The 20,499-nt window shown below is 52.7% G+C and overlaps 1 protein-coding gene across 1 annotated transcript; it reads left to right on the forward strand.

The window, feature by feature from the left end:
- Window positions 1–623: 623 nt before the first annotated feature.
- Window positions 624–14,764, forward strand: FAM25A (family with sequence similarity 25 member A). The gene is made up of 4 exons (XM_002718347.6): window positions 624–691; window positions 12,158–12,465; window positions 13,238–13,300; window positions 14,574–14,764. The coding sequence occupies exons 2-4, from the start codon at window positions 12,393–12,395 to the stop codon at window positions 14,705–14,707; spliced, it is 270 nt and encodes an 89-aa protein (XP_002718393.1). The 5' UTR covers window positions 624–691; window positions 12,158–12,392; the 3' UTR covers window positions 14,708–14,764.
- The last annotated feature ends 5,735 nt before the right edge of the window (window positions 14,765–20,499 follow it).

Raw genomic sequence — 20,499 nt, forward strand, 5'->3', positions numbered from 1 at the left:
GGGGATTCATGGGAGCCTGTATGTGCCCAGGCTTGTCTCTACCCAGGTGTGCGAAGTGAGTTGAGCCCAGGCTGACAGAGGAGGAAAGAGCTGTGGCTGTTCCATCTGTTGGATCACAGTCAAGTCTCCAAAGATCAAGTCTTTCATTAGCAATTCCCACAAGTCATTCCTAAGTCTGCAACTGCCGGGTCCCTATCAGGCCAGAGGGAGAGCCCCTGACATGACATTCTGGGGCCCCCACCTGAGGGCTGAAGTCTGCAGGTGGAGGGTGTCCCCTCTGGCACCTTCCTCCCTCCTCTTCCTCATCACCCAGAGTCAGCCCGGAGGATGAGCCTCGTGTGTCTGTTCCCTTTCTGTGCAGAGACCTCTCCCACTTGGCTCTCAGCTTTGACTCCCATCATCCTGTGCATGAGCCAGGGTGAGCAGATGAGCCAGGGTGATCAGGTGAGTCCTGCACTTACACCCACACCCACGCCCACACACACACACACACACACACACACGCCCACACACACACACACACCGCTGTTCCCTTTCTTGCCTCCCTTCTCCTCTGTGGAAACTCATGTCTTGCACTTCATTCCTCAGCCCTGAGACACGCTTTGGATTTTGTCTTAGACCCTGCCGTTCCGTTTGCTGAGGTGCTGCCCGCTGTCTGCTGATGGGGCTACGCTGGTCTTCCAGGCTCCAGGTGAGCTGGTGAGATATCTGAGATCTGAGCTGATCATTTTTATAGTTGACTGATGGGTGCAAGGGAGTGCATTCTATTCTATTGTTTTACAAATCATGTAGGTATTTTATTTGAAAGCCAGAGAGAGAGAGAGAGAGAGAATCTATCTACTGGTTCACTCCCCAAATGCCCTGCAACAGCCAGGCCTGGTTCAGGTTGAATCCAGGAACTGGGAACTCCATCCAGGATTTCCACATGAGTGGAATGGAACCAACTCCTTGAGCCTTCATCTGATGCCTCCCCTTAGCAGGAATCTGGAATTGGGAGCAGAGGCGGGACTTGAATGCAGGTACTCTGATATAAGATACAGGCATTTAAAAAAAAATTTGTTTGCTTGAGAAGGCGATTACAGAGAGATCTTCCATCCACTGGTTCACTCCCTACATGGCCACAGAGGCAAGAGCTGGGCTACACTATGCCAAAGCCAGGGGCCAGGAACCCCTTCCAGGTCTCCCACATGGATGGCAGGGGCCCAAGGACTTGGGTCATCTTCTGCTGATTTCTCAGGTGCATTAGCAGAGAGCTGGATAGGAAGTGGAGCAGATGGGACTTGAACTGGAGCTCCTATGGGTGCTGGCATCTCAGGTGGCAGCTTAACCTGCTGTGCCTCATGCTGGTCCTGGGATGTGGGCATCTTAACTGCTATGCCAAATGCCTGCCCCGTTATATATTCTGTTTGTGTGTATGGCATTTTCTGTTTTAAAAGAAGGGAAAATAGGAACTAGTGTTGCGGCACAGTGGGTTAAGCTGCCGCCTGCAATGCTGGCGTCCCACATGAGCACAAGCCTGAGTCCCAGCTTCTCCACTTCTGATCCAAGCTCCCTGTGGGCCCCTGCCATCACGTAGGCGACCCCGTGCAGTTCCTGGCTCCTGCCTTCGGCTTGGCCCAGCCCTGGCTGTTGTGGATCTTTCAGGAGTGAACCAGCAGATGGAAGATCTCTCTGCCTCTCTCTCTAACTCTGCCTTTCAAATAAACACATCTTTAAAACATAGTTATGAAAACAAAAATAAGAAAGGAAGAGCTTATGTGAACAATATTTTGAATTCTTCATTGTTTGGAAAAGGTATATAAGATATGGTAAGGCATACTCAAACCATATGGATGCTGGTTTGAGTCCCGGTTGCTCCACTTCCATTCCAGCTCCCTGCTAATATGCCTGGGAAAGCAGCAGAGGATGGTCCAAGTGCTTGGGCCCCTGCCAACCACGTGGGAGACCCAGATGGAGTTCCAGGCTCCTGGCTTCAGCCTGGCCCAGCCCTGGTTGTTGCAGGCATTTGGGAGTGAACCAGTGAATGGAAGATCTCTCTCTCTCTCTCTGTCTCTGTCTCTTCCTCTTTCAAATAAATAAATAAATAAATGTGTTTTAAAAATTAAAAATTTTAAATTGAAATTGCATATATTTAAAATATAGCCTGATTTGTTAAAAACATTATTTATTTGAAAGTCAGCATGACAGAGAGGGAGAGACAGAGAGAAAGAGAGAGAGAGAGAAAGACCTTCCATCTACCGATTTAATCTCCAAATGCCCACAACCACAACAGCTGGGGCCACTCCAGGCTGAAGCCAGAACTGCCCCTGGTTCTCTCATGTGGATGGCAGGGACCCAGGTACTTGGGCCACCCTCTGCTGCCTCCCAGGGGCGTTGGTAGGAGGCTGGATTGGAAGTGTGGAGTAGGCGGTGCTTGAGCCAGGCACTCCAGTATGGGATGCAGGTGTCACAAAAGTAGCAACTTAACCAGCTATATACCATAATGCCTGCCCTTAGCCTGGTGCCTGTGTGTGTACACAGTGAGTGATTACTACAGCCAAGCTAATTAATACAGCCACCTTGTCGCTTTGGTACAGTTTTTTGTGTGTGCTAAGGATACTGGAGTCCTATTCTTCCTGCCAAATTTCAAGTATACGATACAGTATTATTAACTCCAGTTGCTATGTCTTATGTTAACTTTCTAGAATTTATTATTTATCCAACATAATTGAAGGTTTGTACCCTGTATCTGTCATCTCCCCACTTCTCCCACCAGGAACCCCTAGCCCCTGCTAACCTCCACTCTACTCTGTTTCTATGGATTTGGCTTTTTTAGAGTCCTCATGTAAGTGAGATCGTGCAGATTTGGCTTTCTATGCCTGGCTTCTTTCTGTTAACATAAAGTCCTTAAGGCTTATCCATGTTATTGCAAATGACAGAATTTCCTCCTTTAAAATTATTGTATATTTGAGAGATGGAGAGAGAGGAGGAGGTGGGGGAGGGGAGGGCAGAGAGAGAGAGCAAGAGCCAGAACAAGCGAGCGAGCGAGCGCGCGAGAGAGATCATATTCACTCCAAATACTGACAGTGGCTGGGGTTGGCCGGGGCTGGAGCAGGAGCCGAGACTGACCCAAGTCTCCCTGGGGTTGGAGGTGTCGAGGGTGTGTGTGGCAGGAACCCACTGACTTGAGCCATCACTGCTGCCCCCTAGAGTCTGCATTAGCAGGCAGCTGGAGGCAGGGGCTGGCCTCGCTGATGTGGGACACGGATGTCTTAATTGCTAGCCTGAACACCCACTCCTCCTGTGTTTTTTCTTTAAAGGCTGGATAATGTTTCATTATCTGGGATACATTTTCTTTATCTAGCTGTTGATGGACATCTGGGTTGTTTCCAGGTTCTGGCAATTATGACTAATGCTGTAATGAATGTGGAAGTGCAGACATTTGTTTGAGATAACTGATTTCATTTTCTTTGATTATATACTCAGAAGAAAGATGTCTGGGTTGTATGGTACTTCTATTTTTAATTTCTTGAGAAATTTCCGTATTATTTTTTCTTTTTTTTCAAGATTTATTTATTTATTTGAAAGTTAGAGTTACACAGAGAGAAGAAGCAGAGAGAGAGAGACAGAGGTCTTCCATCACTGGTTCACTCCCCAATTGACTGCAAAAGCTGGAGCTGTGCCGATCCGAAGCCAGGAGCCAGGAGCTTCTTCCGGGTCACCCACGTGGGTGCAGGGGCCCAAGGACTTGGGCCATCCTCCACTGCTTTCCCAGGCCATAGCAGAGAGCTGGATCGGAAGTAGAGCAGCTGGGACTCAAACCAGTGCCCATATAGGATGCCAGCACTGCAGGTGGTGGCTTTACCCACTATGCCACAGCACCGGCCCCTGTATTGTTTTTCATAAATCTGTGCCAATATTCATCCCCAATTGCATACCAGGGTTCTCTTTTCTCCACCTCCTCCCCAACACTTGTTGTCTTTTCTTCCACTCTGGCTTCATCTGCTTGAAAGGCAGAACAATAGAAACAGGGAGACGACAGAGACATAGAGAGAGAGAGAGAGAGACAGAGACAGAGACAGAGGCAGACAAAGACACAGAGAGACCTTCCATCCACTGGTTCACTCCAAATGCCCACAACAACCAGGGCTGGGCCAGGATGGAGCCAGGAACCCACTGAACCTGCCCGTGGGTGACAGAGACCAGGTACTTGAGCCATCCTCTAGCGTCTCCCAGTTTGCATTAGCAAGAAATTGGATCTGAAGCAGAGTAGCCAGGACTGGACCAGCACTCGGGTATGGGAGGTGGGTATCCCAGGTGTGGCTTAGCCTACTGGGCCATGACGCCTGCCCCCTTTGGTCTTTTGGACACCAGCCCCTCTGACAGGTGTGAGGTGGTATCTCCTGTAGTCTTGGTTTGCATCTCCCTGAGCAGTGAGGCTGAGCGTCCGCTTAACTGTGTTGTAGACAATTTGCTGTGCTCCATTGCTTGTGTCTCCTTGGGGAAAGACAAGCGTGGGCATGAGGTTGTTTTCTGCCTGGTTTCCATCTCTGCTGTGCCTCTCTTGGATATGATTCATTTTTGTCTTTGATTTTAAAATGTCTCTTTCTTGGGGGCCGGCGCTGTGACATAGTAGGCTAAGCCTCTGCCTGTGGCACTGGCATCCCATATGGGCACCGGTTTGAGTCTTCCATTCCACTTTTGGAAGCTCCACTTCCAATCCAGCTCCCTGCTAATGCCCCTGGGAAAGCAGCAGAAGATGGCCCAAGTGCTTGGGCCCCTGCACCCACGTGGGAGACCAGGAGGAAGCTCCTGGCTCCTGGCTTCGGATGAGCTCAGCTCCTGCTGTGTGGCCATTTGGGGAGTGAACCAGTGGATGGAATTCCTCTTTCTCTGTCTGTAACTCTGCCTCTCAAATAAAAATAAATAAAACCTTTAAACATTTTTCTATTTCCTAGGCACGTATTTTCTTGTATCTGCTTTCTTGTGCTTCGTATAGTCTTCCTATCTGTAATGGTTTATTTGATCTTTGTTTCCACTACTTTATTACTAAGTTCCGTAGTCTCCTGCTCTGCCTACCCCCACGGTCTGACCATCTCATCTCAGGATCCCAGTATTTCTGTTTCACGGTCTTCTTTCATAACCACCATTGCTTACGAAGAGTCCTCTTTTCTTTGTAAAATCTGCAGTGGAATGCCACGTAATAGCTTCATGTGTCCTCTCTGAAGGAATCTTTTCTATAGGATTTTTTTTCTAGGCAGTGTGGTTTTGAGATTCTTTTCTAGTGTTTATTAAAAAATTACACTTGTACTGTTAAGAAGGAAAGAGAAGTGAAGTGCAGAAGTGCGTGTCTGTTGGGGCTGGTGCTGTGGCACAGTGAGTTAAACCGCTGCCTGCTGCGCCAACATCCCATATGGGTGCTGGTTCGAGTTCCGGCTGCACCACTTCTGATCCAGCTCTCTGCTATGGCTTGGGAGGGCAGTGGAGGATGGCCCAAGTCCTTGGACCCCTGTTCCCGCGTGGGAGACCTGGAAGAAGCTCCTGCTCCTGGCTTCGGATCGGCACAGCTGCAGCCATTGCAGACATTTGGGGAGTGAACCAGTGGATGGAAGTCACCCCCTTCCTGTACCTCTCTGTAACTCTGCCTTTCAAATAAATAAATAAATCTTAAAAAGAAACATGGTGTGTGTCTGTGGTTTGCTGTGCTTCCTGGAGGAAAAGCAGGGCATGTAGGGAGGCACACACCTCTGTGTGGGGAGAGGATGCGGGAAGGAGAAACCTGAGGGTGAGGAGATTGGTTCTCTACAGGGATGGGACGGGGCAGGGAGGGCGTTGAAAGGGGGGGAATGGTTGCAGCATAGCAGAGTGAGGGCAGAGCGGGGTTCCTGAGTCTCTGTTTTTGTAGCTGTGACTGGTAGAACCGTAGTGCTGTGGTTTGAATATCTGTCCCCCAAGACTCAATTGGTTCCCAAGTCTGATGTCAGTGGCACTAAGAGGTGAAAACTTGATCTCACTGTGGTGCTTGGTGGCAAGGCCCGTGGGAGGGGGTTGAGTTGGGTGGTGAGAGTGGAGCCCCCCACCCACCAAGTGAGCCCCGCTGGCTTTCTAAGAGACCACCTGGACACAGACAGGCGCCATGCCTGTCTCCCGCTGGGTGATGCTCTGTGCCACCCCCGGACTCTGCCAGCAACAGGGGGCCTCTGGATCTTGGACTTGAACTTCTCAAACACTGAGCCAAAGTAAACCTCATTCTCTGTAAAGTTAGCCTGCCTCAAGGGTTTCCTGCTAGTGGTGAAAATCCGACTGATAGGCGTAGTGGCATGGAATCAACTAGGAAGTGTGTGTGGTGGGGAGAACCCAAAACAGAATATGAACACTGCCAAATGGGCCTCCCTCTTATTACAAATGAAGCAAACACCACCTTGACAGGTTGGGGAAGAAAAGAAAAAAGGCAGTGACCTTGAAAACAGTAGCTTGGCTGGGTTCTGTAGGACCCAAAGCAAGCAGGACAGTACATGTGTTGTATAAGATGGCCGGTGAATGTGTGTCTCACAGACAGCAGGTGAGCAATTCTGAAACAACTTTATGTACACACTAGAACAGAATGCATGCATACGAGGGACCTTCATGGAAAATTCAAAGCTATTTATGTCTGTCCATAGTTTTTCCATGGCACACATTTTCGTTAATTTTTTTGAAGGCCCCTTGTGTATACAACATAAGAATTTTTTTCACCAAAACAAACGTATCTTTTAATTCCATTTTCCAAAAACATTTTGAAATACATTCATATACTTCCTATTTCTGTCTGCTGAGGGTCCCTAGATGCAGTCCTAGGAACAATGAGTGGAGACGGCACTGGCATCCCATAAGAGCACCCATCCAAGTCCTGGCTGCTCCATTTCCAGTCCAGCTCCCTGCTAATGCACCTGGGAAAGCAGCAGGAGATGGTCCAAGTGTTTGGGCCCTTGCACCACATGGGAGACCCGGAAGAAGCTCCTGGCTTCAGATCAGTCCAGCTCTGGCCATCTGAGGAGTGAACCAGTGGATGGAAGACCTCTCTCTCTCTCCTGCTCTCAGTCTGTAACTCTGCCTCTCAGGTAAATAAATCTTTTTTTTTTTTTTTTTTTTGACAGGCAGAGTGGAGTGGACAGTGAGAGAGAGAGACAGAAAGAAAGGTCTTCCTTTGCCGTTGGTTCACCCTCCAATGGCCACCACGGCCGGCGCGCTGCGGCCTGTGCACTGTGCTGATCCGATGGCAGGAGCCAGGTGCTTCTCCTGGTCTCCCATGGGGTGCAGGGCCCAAACACTTGGGCCATCCTCCACTGCACTCCCTGGCCACAGCAGAGGGCTGGCCTGGAAGAGGGGCAACCGGGACAGAATCCGGCGCCCCGACCGGGACTAGAACCCGGTGTGCCGGCGCCGCAAGGTGGAGGATTAGCCTAGTGAGCCGCGGTGCCAGCTAAGGTAAATAAATCTTAAACAAACAAAAAACTAAAACACATCTCCTCACAGCCTTTAATGTATGTTTCATGGGTTAACACTTATTTTATGTTTTTTAAAGATTTTATTTATTTATTTGAAAGAGTTACTCACACAGAGAGAAGGAAAGGCAGAGAGAGGAGAGGCAGAGACAGAGAGAGAGGTCTTCCATCCGCTGGTTCACTCCCCAAATGGTCAAACAGCCAGAGCTGTGCTGATCCGAAGCCAGGAGCCAGGAGCTTCTTCTAGGTCTGTGTGCAAGGGCCCAAGGGCTTGGGCCACCTTCCACTGCTTTCCCAGGCTACAACAGAGAGCTGGATTGGAAGTGGAGGAGCTGGGTCTTGAACCGTCGCCCATATGGGATGCCGGCACTTCAGGCCAGGGCTTTAACCCGCTGCACCACAGCACTGGCCCCTGTACAATTTTTTTAAAAAAATTTACCTGGAGGGCAAAGTGACAGAGAGAGACAATGAGACAGAGAGACAGAGATCTTATAGCCACTGGTTCTATCCAAATGGCCACAACAGCTGGGTTCAGGCCGGGGCCTAAGCCAGGAGCCCAGAACTCCATCTGGGTCTCCTACATGAGTGGCAGCACCATCTGTGCTAGTGTGAAGCTGGGTCAGAGTGGAGCAGCTGGGACTTGAACCAGTGCTCTGCTGTGGGCTGCTGGAGTCATGGGCTGTGGTTTAACCAGCTGCACCACAACACCAGCCGCTGACCACTGTGCTTTAAGTGAGATGTGAGCATCGGGAGGAATACATACACACTAGTGAGCTGGAGGGAAGACACCCACCTTGTCAATCACGGAGCCCTCGGAGGCTGCCAGCCGCCTGCGGTTCGCTGAGGAAGAGGGGACCTCAGCGGAGACTCCTGGGGAGGGGAGGGGTTGGGAGCCACCCAGGGTCCTTTTGCTCAGGAGCCTGCCCTTCTTCCAGAACCGTGTGGGACTCCCCTGCGCAGTCTCTCTGCCACTCAGAACCCAGCCGGCTCCAGGAAGCTGCCTCCAGCAGCCTTGTGTCTGCAGCATCAGCCTCCAAGGCTGGCCTCGGCACTGCCTTCCCAGGGAACCCTTCTCCCCGACCGACGGTGCTGAGATGGGAGAGACGGGACAATGACGGCACGATATAGCCTTGAGCTGCTGCCGGCTCCTCCCAGGCCTGCGGGTCCAGCGAGGCCAGGCTGCACCCCGCTCTCCTGTCACCCCAATCCCTTGCTCTCTGGCTCTGGGGGGAGGCAGCCAGTAGGAACTTCTGGAGAGCAGAGGCTATTGGTGCCTGAGCCTGCCATCTTGCCGGATCCGTTCCTCTGCCAATGGCGGCAGCTCCTGTCTGCTGGCCCTCTGCGATAGCCGCAGCTCTGCCCGGGTCTGTGGATACCTCTCCTGCCCCTCCTCTGGGCCCGGGGAGGTAACCACCCTGATTCCATCCATCCTCGGTCCCTTCCCAGGGTCATTGGGCCCTCTAAGTCCCTCCCGCAGGTGACTGGTCCCCACCAAGAGGTGAAAGGGAGAACACGCCCGGTCTCCCGGAGTCTGGACACAGCTGTCCTGTGGCCTGCAGGGCTCAGTGCGGTCAGGGTGTGCAGATCTATGGGTGCAGCGAGCTCACCTCTGTGAAATCAGGAGCAGGAGGTGCACTTGACGTTGGGACAGCTATGGAGAAAATGACACGCGGAATTGTCACCCCAGCCCCGACCCCAGACAGGAGGCACCCTAAGTATTTAACTCCTTAAAATAAACAGGGTTTTTTTTTTTTTTTTTTTTTTTAAGAACTGATAATTACTAAGTTGGCAAATTACTGTTTGAAAAATTGGCTCTCCTTGGCTTGATGAATCAGCCAGTTGGTCCTTGGCCAAACTGGGTGTTGTTTGGTGAATTCTACCTGGGGAATGAGTCTGCTCCTGTCCAAGCCAGATTCTCTCTGCCCAAGAAGGGGGCTGGACTTGAACTTCTGACTCAGGATATGCTGGCAGGGGCCACTCTACCAGGGTCCCGAGTGGGCTGGGGCTCTTCCAAAGCTGGGGTGGTGGAGAGTGGGCCTCAGCTGAGTCACTCTCAGATTCACCTGCACAGGTAAAGATGGTCCCTGAAGATGCCACCCTGGGTGGCTCCCAACCCCTCCCCTCCCCAGGAGTCTCCGCTGAGGTCCCCTCTTCCTCAGCGAACCGCAGGCGGCTGGCAGCCTCCGAGGGCTCCGTGATTGACAAGGTGGGTGTCTTCCCTCCAGCTCACTAGTGTGTATGTATTCCTCCCGATGCTCACATCTCACTTAAAGCTGTTCAGACCAGAACCCATCCATGGCTAGAAGTCCAGTCCTCCGAGGGGCTACCAGGGCACTCGGGCTGGGCTGGGGGGACAGGGAGCTGGCTCGGCCTGGAAACCAAGCAGGACTGGGCCTGGCCCAGAGCTCAAGAGCCCGAGCAAGGCTGGTCCTGGGGCTTGGCCTGGCCAGGTCTCTTGGCTTCTCCCCATTGGGCGTTTGGGACGTGTGATTGGAGGCAGCCTTGGCCAAGAGACCCGGGGCGGTGGGGTGTGTCACCAGGAGAGTCACAGAGCTCACCCAGAGGCAGAGTGTTGAAGACAGCCAGACTCTTGTGGGCAGGGGGCCATGGCGAAGGGGCAGAACCTGACAGGGAGGGGAAGGGCAGCTGTCCCCCGAGGCTGTGCTGGGCCTGGCGCTGGGCTGGGCACTGGGGCCAGAGTGCTGCTGAGTGGCCCAGCTCTGCCGAGGGCCTGTGGCAGCGGCTGTGCTCCAAGGCTAGGGAGGAGGGCTCTGTGGGGTCTGGAAGTCATCCTGGGGCTGCTGGAGACAGACCTGTCTGCAGCACGGGAGCCCAGAGGACCCCAGAGGAAACAGATGCAGGGCGTGTTCGTGGGTCCCAAAGCTTTGTTCTCGCCAGTGCTGCCCTAGAAGTGCCTCTCCATTCCTGCAACCCTGGCCTGGTGCCCTGGCTAGAGCATCTGGGATTTGGCCTCATTGAGGGGAGGGAAGGGTCTTTTGCACCTGCTTGAGCTTCACAGCCCCCCACTCCCCTAGCCCCTTCTGGGTTCACAGGCTCGTGCCTATCCCTGTATGGTGGCAGTGCACGCAAAAGTGGTACTAGTGTGTTCTTTTCCTTTTCTTTTTAAAGATTTTCATGTGTTTATTTGAAAGGGTTAGAGAGAGGGGGAGACAGAGAGAGATCTTCCAGCCACTGGTTCACTCCTCAAATGCCTACAATGGCCAGTGCTGGGCCAGGCTGAAGCCAGGAGCTTCATCTGGGTCTCCCACGCAGGTGACAGGGGCCCAAGTCTTGGGCCATCATCCGTTGCTTTTCCCAGGCCATTAGCAGAGAGCTGGATTGGAAATAGAGCAGCTAGGACTGGAACGAATGTCTATAAGGGATGCCAGCATCGCAGGCAGTGGCCTTACCTGTAACACCACAACACTGGCCCCTGTTTTATTTTTCTTAAAGAGAGCTCCTCCACATTGTTTATGCTTCAATCCACCGCTGCCTGAGGGGACACAACCATGGTACGTTAGTGGGCTGTGGCCACAGATCCTGATGTTCCACAGTACCACTGGCCACCCCAGCCATGGGCCTGGGCTCCCTCAGCTCCATAGGGCCCAGGCCGTGAGGGCTGCGATCTGGCAAACTCTAATCAGGCCCCACCACACCCAGGAGGTCAGGTCTGACAGACGTGGGAGCCTGCTTCAGAGTCCTGCCCTGGGCCTGGCCCATGTGAGCAGGAGCAGGAACGTGCCTGCTGGCTCCCGGTCAGTGGGCCTCCCAGCCTCCCCCGGTCAGCGGGCCTCATAGTCTCCAGCCTGCTGGCTGCCAGGTCGCCTCCCTGGTCCACCTCGCTGGGTGTTCAGGGCTCCCTGCCAGGGGCCACCTGCCTAGTACAGGCAGGGTAGGGGGCTGCGTGCACGAGGTTCCCCAGAGTGTGCCTTCTTGGTGTCAGTGGCTGTCAGTGACACGGCGGGAAGGCATGGGTGTCCCCATTTCATGGAGGAGGAAACTGAGGCTCAGGCTGGGTTAGTGACTAAGGGAAGCAGCACGTGGCACATGGCTTGAGGCATCTCTATCCACTCTGAGCCACCAGGGAGGCAGCCCGGCCCCTCAACAGGTGATGTATCAGGGGCCAGGACAGCTGCTTCCTGGGGCGCTCTGGCTCAGGTGAGAGACCTCCAGGTGGGGCTGGGCTGCGGTGTGTCCTTCTGCATACCTTTGTGGGGAAGGGCACCGCTGAGCTCACAGGGCCTCCCCAAGTCCCACCTGCCATGTGCTCGTGGGTGAGAGTCAGCTGAGTGGCCAGCCAGAGTGTGCCCCGTGTCCTCCTCTGCCCTGGGCATGGCACCGCCCCGAGCCTCCCGCCTGCCCTGTGGAAGCTGCCAGGCTTCCCTGCAGAGCCAGGGGACAGGATGGGCAGTGGCCCCACTCCACTTGTGTTCCTGACCCCGTCCCAAACCCTTGACTCGGCCACACCGGAGACCCTGAGCAGCAGGCTGGAAGCCTTGGGCCTTGTCACCAGGTATCTCCGAGGGCCCAGGCTTGGAGATCTTGGACTGCAGGGGCAGGCATGGCCGGCGCCTCCAAGAACTGTCACCTCTCAGAGCACTCAAGCCCCCAGCCTTGGGGAAGCGGCTTATGCAGAGCTGGTCTCTCCTGCCCAGCCTTAGCCCTGCTCCCTGTCCCTGCCCTGTCCCTCCCAGGGTCCCTAGGACACCGAGTGCCAGGCTCTCCTGCTGTCAGAGGGGCATGGCCACCGCCCACAGCACCAGAGCGGCCCCACCCAGCTCTTCCTCCTGCCGCCGCCTCCACTGACTCACCTGCCCAGCCCCGCCGAGGGCTCGGCGCCCTAGAGCCCGGCAAGGCATCAGAGGCATCTATAAAAGCCGGCTGGTGCAGTCCCCGGCATCCTACTTGTCAACCACCCGCTGCCACGCAATGCTGGGAGGCCTGGGGAAGCTGGCGGCTGAGGGCCTGGCCCACCGCACGGAGAAGGCCACTGAGGGAGCCGGTGAGCATCCTGGGGCTCCCCTTTGCACCTGGGCCGGGGTGGGGGCAGGGGAGCAGACTCGACTGGGCCTGTCGGAGGCAGATTCCAGCAGACAGGTGGAGGTGCAGAGCCCTGGTCTACCAGCCCCACTGGGACCGAGGGAGCGGGGGGCAGGGCGGGGCGCAGGAGACAGGCAGAGCAGCCCAGGGTAGAGCCGGGAGAGTAGCATTGACCGCAACAGCTGAGGACCAGGAGGAAGGCCAGTCCAGAGGGGGCAGGGGTGCAGTCAGACGCTGGGGGCGTGGGGGCCGGCAGTTGGCCGGTCTGTCTTTGCCCAGCTTCAGGGTTTTACACGATTTGCCATTTGACGGTTGAGAGAACCCAGCAGGGGAGGGTGGAGCAACAGAACCAGTTCTGACTCCGAAATCGTTCAGTTTGGACCCAAACTGGAAACAATTCGGACGTGCGCGCAGCACCCCCTCTCCTGGGAGGAGCTGCCTCGCGGGGCTTGGCTTTGCAGGACGAGGCACGGGATTAGGCACGTCCAGAGGGGCGTGGCGCCCTCGCACACAGGCCTGGCCCTGACTCTGCGTCCCCAGCTGGCGGCAGGCCCACTCCTGGGCGTCCCAGGCTGTGCCAGGCTGAGGGACGTAGAGGTCCCGCGGCCTGATTGGGCTCGCTCTGCCTGGAGTCTTCGGAGGGACCCAGCTGGGGGCCCTTGTTGCGAGCCGGTGCGGGGGTGGAGCGGCGAGTCGTGCTGCGCCCTCACCCTGCGCTCGTCTTCTCCGTTCAGTTCACGCCGTGGAGGAGGTGGTGAAGGAGGTGGTGGAGCATGCCAAGGAGGCTGGAGAGAAAGGTACTGGGGCTGAGGCTGGGCCGGAGAAACGGGGTGGGGGGCAGAGGGAGGAAATAGGGGCGCAGCAAGGGAAGCGGGGGGCGGGGAGTGTGGAGAAGGAAGCTAGGGGCCAGGCCAGCCCTTCTTTGCCCAACCAGGGCAAGCCCTGCTCGCATGTTGCAACCCCTTCCCGCTGGCATGCAATTGTCGTGTTGACACCCGGGCGCCATCCTCATTGTCCCCTCTGTGGGTCCCAAAAGACTGTAGCTGTGCGCTGGAACAGCGTGCTACAGATGTAGCATTCCTTATTTCTATAAACACGTATGTACACACGTGTGTTATGAGTAGAACCCATGTAAGAAGCATGAGCTACCCCACTCCTTATGCCAAAATAGGAGGGTGTGTCTACAGGTTCACAGAAAAATGGAATCAAATTTGGGGCAAAACCAATGTGAAAATCGTGCAGTATTTTTTTTTCTTAATGCGTATTTCCATGAACTTTTTGAAGAGCCTGCATAGCCTGCAGGGGAACCAGGGGCCTAAATGTTAACACGTGAATATTAGTACCCTATTCAGGCTGATTCAGGCTGCTGGGTTAAACTATAACATGAGGAGCTTATAAACCATAGAAACCCATGAGCGCCCACCTCTGGGCTCCCAGGCTGTGCCTCCAGCCATGTCTGCACACGGTGGGAGGAGCAAACTAGCTCCTGGGGTCCCCGTAACAGAGCACCAAACCCTGCTCTGCCCTCATAACCTAATTACTTCCCCCTTGCCTCACCTCTTAATCCCAGCACACTGGGGATTTGGGTTTCAACGTATGGATTTTGGGGGGACACATTCATCCCACAGCAGGACCATGGCAGACTTTGGCGGAATCTTAGGGAGAGGAGGATCTTTTTAATCTAGGGCAGAAAATTCAGCGGCCGTAAAGGAAAATGTTACAATATAAAATTTCAGAATTTTCCATGGTAGACCAAAAAAAAAAAATAAAATAAATAAAATAAAAACTAATCAGCCAAGCCAATAGAAAAGCGACAGACTAAGGGAAAATATTTGTAACATAAACAATAATCTGATATAACAACCCAATATAAAAATCAGCAGGAAAGCAAAATCTAAGCAGTGAACTATGAGCAGAGGCTCCAAGTTGTTGGGGGGATAAAATCAACCAGGAATTCGTTCTTCCTGGAGCCCTGCTGCGCTCTGCCCCAGGGGGCCCCTCCAGGAAGAGCCCCGAGCCTGCATGCCCGGGGAGCCCTCAGTGACAGTTCCTCTCTTTATCCCCCCACAGCCCTTGGCGAAGCCCTAAAGAAAGCCCAAGAGTCAGGGGACAAGGTGGTGAAGGAGGTTACTGAGAAGGTGTCGCACACGGTCACCGAAGCTGTCACCCATGCGGCGGAGGGCCTGGGCAAGCTGGGACAGTGAGCGTGCCTACCCCTGTGCTGTCCCTTCCTGAATCTCAATAAAAAGACGCAAAACGTGTCCGCCAGCCCCTGGATGTATTCCTGTTTGCGTGGAGACACTAGGCTGAGTATCTTTCACCACAAGTGCTGCGCGTTCCCCCAGCGTTTCATCTGCTGGCTGTGTCCCACCTGCAGGCTGTGTGCCAGGCAGCGAGCTCTCGCCTACACGCAAGGAGCTCTAGAAGAATCGCTAGCACCTCTGCTACATTTCTTCTTCTTTTAAAAAGATTTATTCGTGTATTTGAGACATACTGTTATATAGAGAGATCTTCCATCCACTGGTTTACTTCCCAAATTGCTACAACAGTCAGGGATGGGCCAGGCGGAAGCCAGGAATCAGGAACTCCATCCGGGTCTCCGATGTGGAATGCATGGACCCAAGCACTTAGGCCATCTTCTGCTGCTTTCCCAGGCACATTACAAGGGAGCTCAATCAGAAGTGGAGCAGCTGGGGGCTGGAGCTATGGCATAGTGCATGAAGCTGCCGCCCGCAGCACTGGCATCCCACACGGGTGCCAGTTCTAGTCCCAGCTGCTCCGCTTCCGAGTCAGGTCTTTGCTATAGCTGGGAAAGCAATAGAAGATGGTCCAAGTCCCTGGCCCCTGCACCCACATGGGAGAACTGGAAGAAGCTCCTGGCTCCTGGCTTTGGATCAGTGTAGCTCTGGCCAATTGGGGAGTGAACCAGCAGATGGAAGATCTCTCCTTCTCTCTATGTGAACTCTGACTTTCAAATCAATCAATCAATCTTAAAAAAGAAGAAGAAGAAGAAGTGGAGCAGCCAGGACTGACACTGGGGCTCATATGGGATGCTGGTGTTGCAGGCAGTGGCGTAACCTGCTATATCACAATGCCAGCACCTGTGCTAAGTTCTTTAAAAGATTGTTTCCAGGGCCGGCACTGTGGCACAGCGGGTTAAAGCCTGGCCTGAAGCGCCGACATCCCCCATGAGGGTGCCGGTTCTAGTCCCGGCTGCTCCTCTTCCGATCCAGCTCTCTGCTATGGCCTGGGAAAGCAGTGGAAGATGGCCCAAGTCCTTGGGCCCTGCACCCATGTGGGAGACCCAGAGGAAGCGCCTGGTTCCTGGCTTCGGATCAGCGCAGCTCCAGCCGTTGTGGCCATCTAGGGAGTGGGCCAGCGGATGGAGGACCTCTCTCTCTGTCTCTACCTCTCTCTCTGTAACTCTTTCAAATAAATAAAATAAATCTAAAAGATTGTTTCTGGGACCAGCTTTGTGGTGTAGTGGATCATTGGTTCATGTCCCGGCTGCTCCACTTCTCACCCAGGTCCCTGCTAATGACCTGGGAAAAGCAATGGAAGAAGATGGTTCAAGTGCTTGGGCCCCTGCCACCCACATGGGAGACCCGGAAGAAACTCCAGGCTCCTGGCTTCAACCTGGCCCAACCCTGGCTGTTGCAGCCATCTGGGGAGTGAGCCAGTGGATTGAAGATATCTCTTTCTGTCTCTCCTTCTCTTTGTCTGTAACTCTGACTTTCAAATGAATAAATAAACTTTTTTTTAAAAAAATTAGCTGAGCTGTTTCGTCATCCCCAAGAGGCCTGGACAGCGTTTCTGCCGGCCAGTTGCAAAAGCTGCTCAAGGAGGGACGGAGTCCACTGCTCACTGGCACTGAAGCTGCTGTGCTGTCTCCAGCTGGGGACTTGTTTCGGGCCCAGGCGTTGGGTGGAAGTGGATGGGAACCCTTGGCTTGGGACGGGCACTTGGTGTAGTGGGTAAGACCTGGAAGCTCCACTTCCTGTATCAGAGGTTCTGGCTTGAGTCTCGCTTCTGCTCCTGGCTGCAGCTTCCTGCTAGTGCGTGCACACACACACACACACACACACACACCGGAGGGGGGGCATCAGGCTATGACTCAAGGAGCTGGGTTCCTATTAATCACCTAGGAGACCTAGACTGGTTCCTGGCTCCTGGCTTTGGCCTGGCCTCAAACTGTTGCAGGCATTTTGGGAGTGAACTAGTCTCCGTACAAGTACAGATAAGTGCAGAAACTGAGAATGTCTAGAACCTCTGAGTGGCAGTTGCCACTGCCCAGGCCTCCAGGAGAGCCATCAGTGGCTGGTTCTCATTGAACGAGGGACAAACCAGCACAGGTTGTTGAACTTGCACAGCAAGTGCGTTGGGCACGTGCAGGAGGAACCCAGCCCGTGATGGAGTCATGTGAAGGAATTGCTCCCTTTCCACAGAAAGTTGGAGAAGCAGTGCCCACATCCCCTAACTTCACGGGGGAGGATGCTGTCCTAGAATAACCACTTCCCTCTGTCTTTTTATTATTATTTTTCATTTCAGAGGAAGGGAGATGTAATAAATAGATACATTTATAGATGACAGAGAGGGGTAGATGGATGGATGGACAGACAGACACACAGACACACACATACACACAGAAACATTTCCATTCACTGGTTCCCTCCCTAAATGCCTGTGATGGCTGTGGCTGGAGCAGGGCTGGAACCAGGAGCCAGGAATTCAACCCAAGTCTCCCATGTACATGGCAGGAACCCAATTACTTCATCCCTCGTTACTGCTTCCTAGGGTCTGCATAGCAAGAAGCTGGGGTCAGGAGTGAGAGCTGGGAATTGAACCAAGACTCCAGTATGAGACATGGGCATCTTAACCACGAGGCTAAATGTCTACTTTCCTCTTTCCTTCCTTTATTTTCATTTTGCTATGTGTGTATTGTGCAGTGAAGGGCATGAAATAAACCATAGAAAGTATTATAAAATAATAGATCTTGCCAATGAAAATTATAAAACATGAATGAAAGAAATCATCAAGTGCACACAAAAATAGGAAGATATTCTTGTTCATGGGTTGGAAGAATTGATATCATTAAAATGTCTATACCACCTAAAGCAATCTACAGAATTGATGTAATTCCTATCAAAATCCCAATTACATTCTTTACATAATGAGAATAACAATCCTAAAATTCATTTGAAACCATAAAAGACCCAGAACAGCCAAAGAAATCCTGAGGGGAAAAAAAAAAAAACAGACTGGAAGCATCATAATGCGTGATTTCAAAGCATATTATGAAGCTATAGTAATTAAAACAGTATGGTTCTGGCATAAAAGCCAGCACATAGATTGATGAAACAGAACAGAGAACCTAGAATTTTTTTAAAAAATATTTATTTATTTATTTGAAAGTCAGAGTTACATAGAGAAGGAGAGGCAGAGAGAGAGAGAGAGAGAGAGAGGTCTTCCATCTGCTGGTTCACTCCCCAGATGGCTGCAATGGCCAGAGCTGTGCTGATCTGAAGCCAGGAGCCAGGAGCTTCTTCCGGGTGCCCCCCGTGGGTGCAGGGACCCAAGGATTTGGGCCATCTTACACTGCTTTCCCAGGCCATAGCAGAGAGCTGGATCGGAAGTGGAGCATCTGAGACTTGAACCAGCGACCATATGGGATGCTGGCACTGCAGGCGGCGGCTTTACCCATAATGCCACAGCACCAGCCCCCAAATTTTTCTTTAAAGATCTAAATTATTTTTTTTTTGTGATGTAGAGAGACAGAGACAGAGAGAAATGTCTTCCATCTGCTGGTTCACTTCCCAAATGGCCACAACAGCCAGAGCTGAGCCGATCCGAAGCCAGGAGCCAAGAGTCAGGAGCCAGGAGCCAGGAGCCAGGAGCTTCTTCCAGGTCTCCCACACAGGCGCAGTGGTCCAAGCACTTGGGCTATCTTCTACCGCTTTCCCAGGCCAAAGCAGAGGGCTGGATAGGAAGAGGAGCAGCCAGGACTAGAACTGGTGCCCATGTGGGCTCCCAGTACACAGGTGGAGGATTAACCTACCGCGCCACAACGCTAGCCCCGAGAACCTAGAAATTAATTCACATACATACAGCCAACTGATCCAGCTCCCTGCTAATGTGCCTGGGAAAGCAGCAGGAAGGTGGCCCAACTGTTTGGGCCTCTGCACCCACATGGGAGACCCAGAAGAAACTCCCGGCTTTTGACTGGCCCAGCTCTAGCTGTTGTGGCCATTTGGGGAGTGAACCAGCAGATGGAAGACCTCTTTTTCTCTCCTCTCTATGTATCTCTGCCTTCCAAATAAATAAATAAATCTTTAAAAAATTTATTTGAAAGGAAGTGTAAGACAGAGAAATCTTCCATCTGCTGCTTCACTCCCTAAATCCCCGCCACAGCCAAGGCTGGGCCAGACCAAAGCTAGGAGCTGGGGACTCCATCCAGGTCTTCCTTCTGGGTGGCAGGAACCCAGCTCCTTGGAGCATAATTTGCTGCCTCCCAGGTACATTAAAAGGAAGCCGGCTCAGAAGTGAAGTAGCTGGGAGTCCACTTGGCACTCTGATGTGAGATCAAGGTATCCCAAGTGCTGGTTTGACCCACTGTGCCTCAACACCTGTCCCCTTTGATACCATTTGAGTTGATTTTATATATGGAGTGAGGTAGGGTCCCATTCGGTTCTTCTGTGTGTGGATATCCAGATGTCCTGTGCCTTTTGTTGAAGAGACTATTTGTTCCTCCTTAAACAATATTATGGGTTGAATCGAGTCCCCCCAAAAGATACGTCGAATTCATAATACCCAGTGCCTCAGAATGTGAACCTGTTTTCTGACCACAAACCAGGAAAGGCAGGGAGGAACTCTGCCCTGTTGATACCTTGATGGATAAGCCCCAGGAACGTGAGACTGCAATTTCTATTGTTTTAAGTCACCCAATCTGTGGTGCTTTGTTACAACAATCGAGAAAAAACACTGTCAAAAACCAATTGGGGCCGGCGCCGTGGCTCTCATGGTTAATCCTCTGCCTGTGGCCCGGCATCCCAAATGGGCACCAGTTCTAGTCCTGGTCGCTCCTCTTCCAGTCCAGCTCTCTGCTGTGGCCTGGGTGGGCAGTGGAGGATGGCCCAAGTGCTTGGGCCCCTGCATCCTCCTGGGAGACCAGGAGGAGGCACCTTGCTCCTGGCTTTGGATCGGTTCAGCGCTGGCCATAGGAAGACCTTTCTATCTCTCTCTCTCTCACTGTCTATGACTCTATCTATCAAATTGAAAAACAAACAAACAAAAAAACAAAAAAACAATTGGCTAGGGGCTGCTGTTGGGTAGTAGGCTAAAACCTCTGCCTGAGGCGCCGGCATCCCATATGGGCGCTGGTTTGAGTCTCAGCTGCTCCTTTTCCGATCCAGCTCTCTGCTCTGGCCTGGGAAAACTGTAGAAGATGGTCCAAGTGCTTGAGCCCCTGCACCCGCGTGGGAGACCAGGAAGAAGCTCCTGGCTCCTGGCTCCTGGCTTCGGATTGGCTTAGTTCTGGTTGTTTGGCCATTTTTGGGAGTGAACCAGCAGATGAAAGACATTTCTCTCTGTCTCTCCCTCTCTCTCTAACTCTGCCTCTCAAATAAATAGATAAATAAATAAATAAAATCTTTTAAAAATTAATTGGCCATAGATGTTTGATTTTTAGTTCTGGACTCTTGATGCCAGCACACTGGCATGTATGTTTACATGCAAGTACTACCCATCTTTACAAATTTTATAATTTATAATTTACATTTTATAATTATATTTTATAATTCCACCCTGTACAGGTGGGGCTGGGCTGGGGCTGAAGCTGGAAGGCAGGACTATAATTCAGGTCTCCCACATGAGTGGCAAGAAGCCAATTACCTGAACCATCACCACTGCCTCCAGGGCACTGCACTGGCAGGAAGATGAAGTCAGAAGTTTGAGCCAGGAATTGAACCCAAGCATTCCAATGCGGGGTGCGGCTGTCATA

This window comes from Oryctolagus cuniculus, chromosome 15 (assembly GCF_051225735.1).
Source record: "Oryctolagus cuniculus isolate XC-2025 breed Fujian yellow rabbit chromosome 15, ASM5122573v1, whole genome shotgun sequence".
NCBI lineage: Eukaryota > Metazoa > Chordata > Mammalia > Lagomorpha > Leporidae > Oryctolagus > Oryctolagus cuniculus.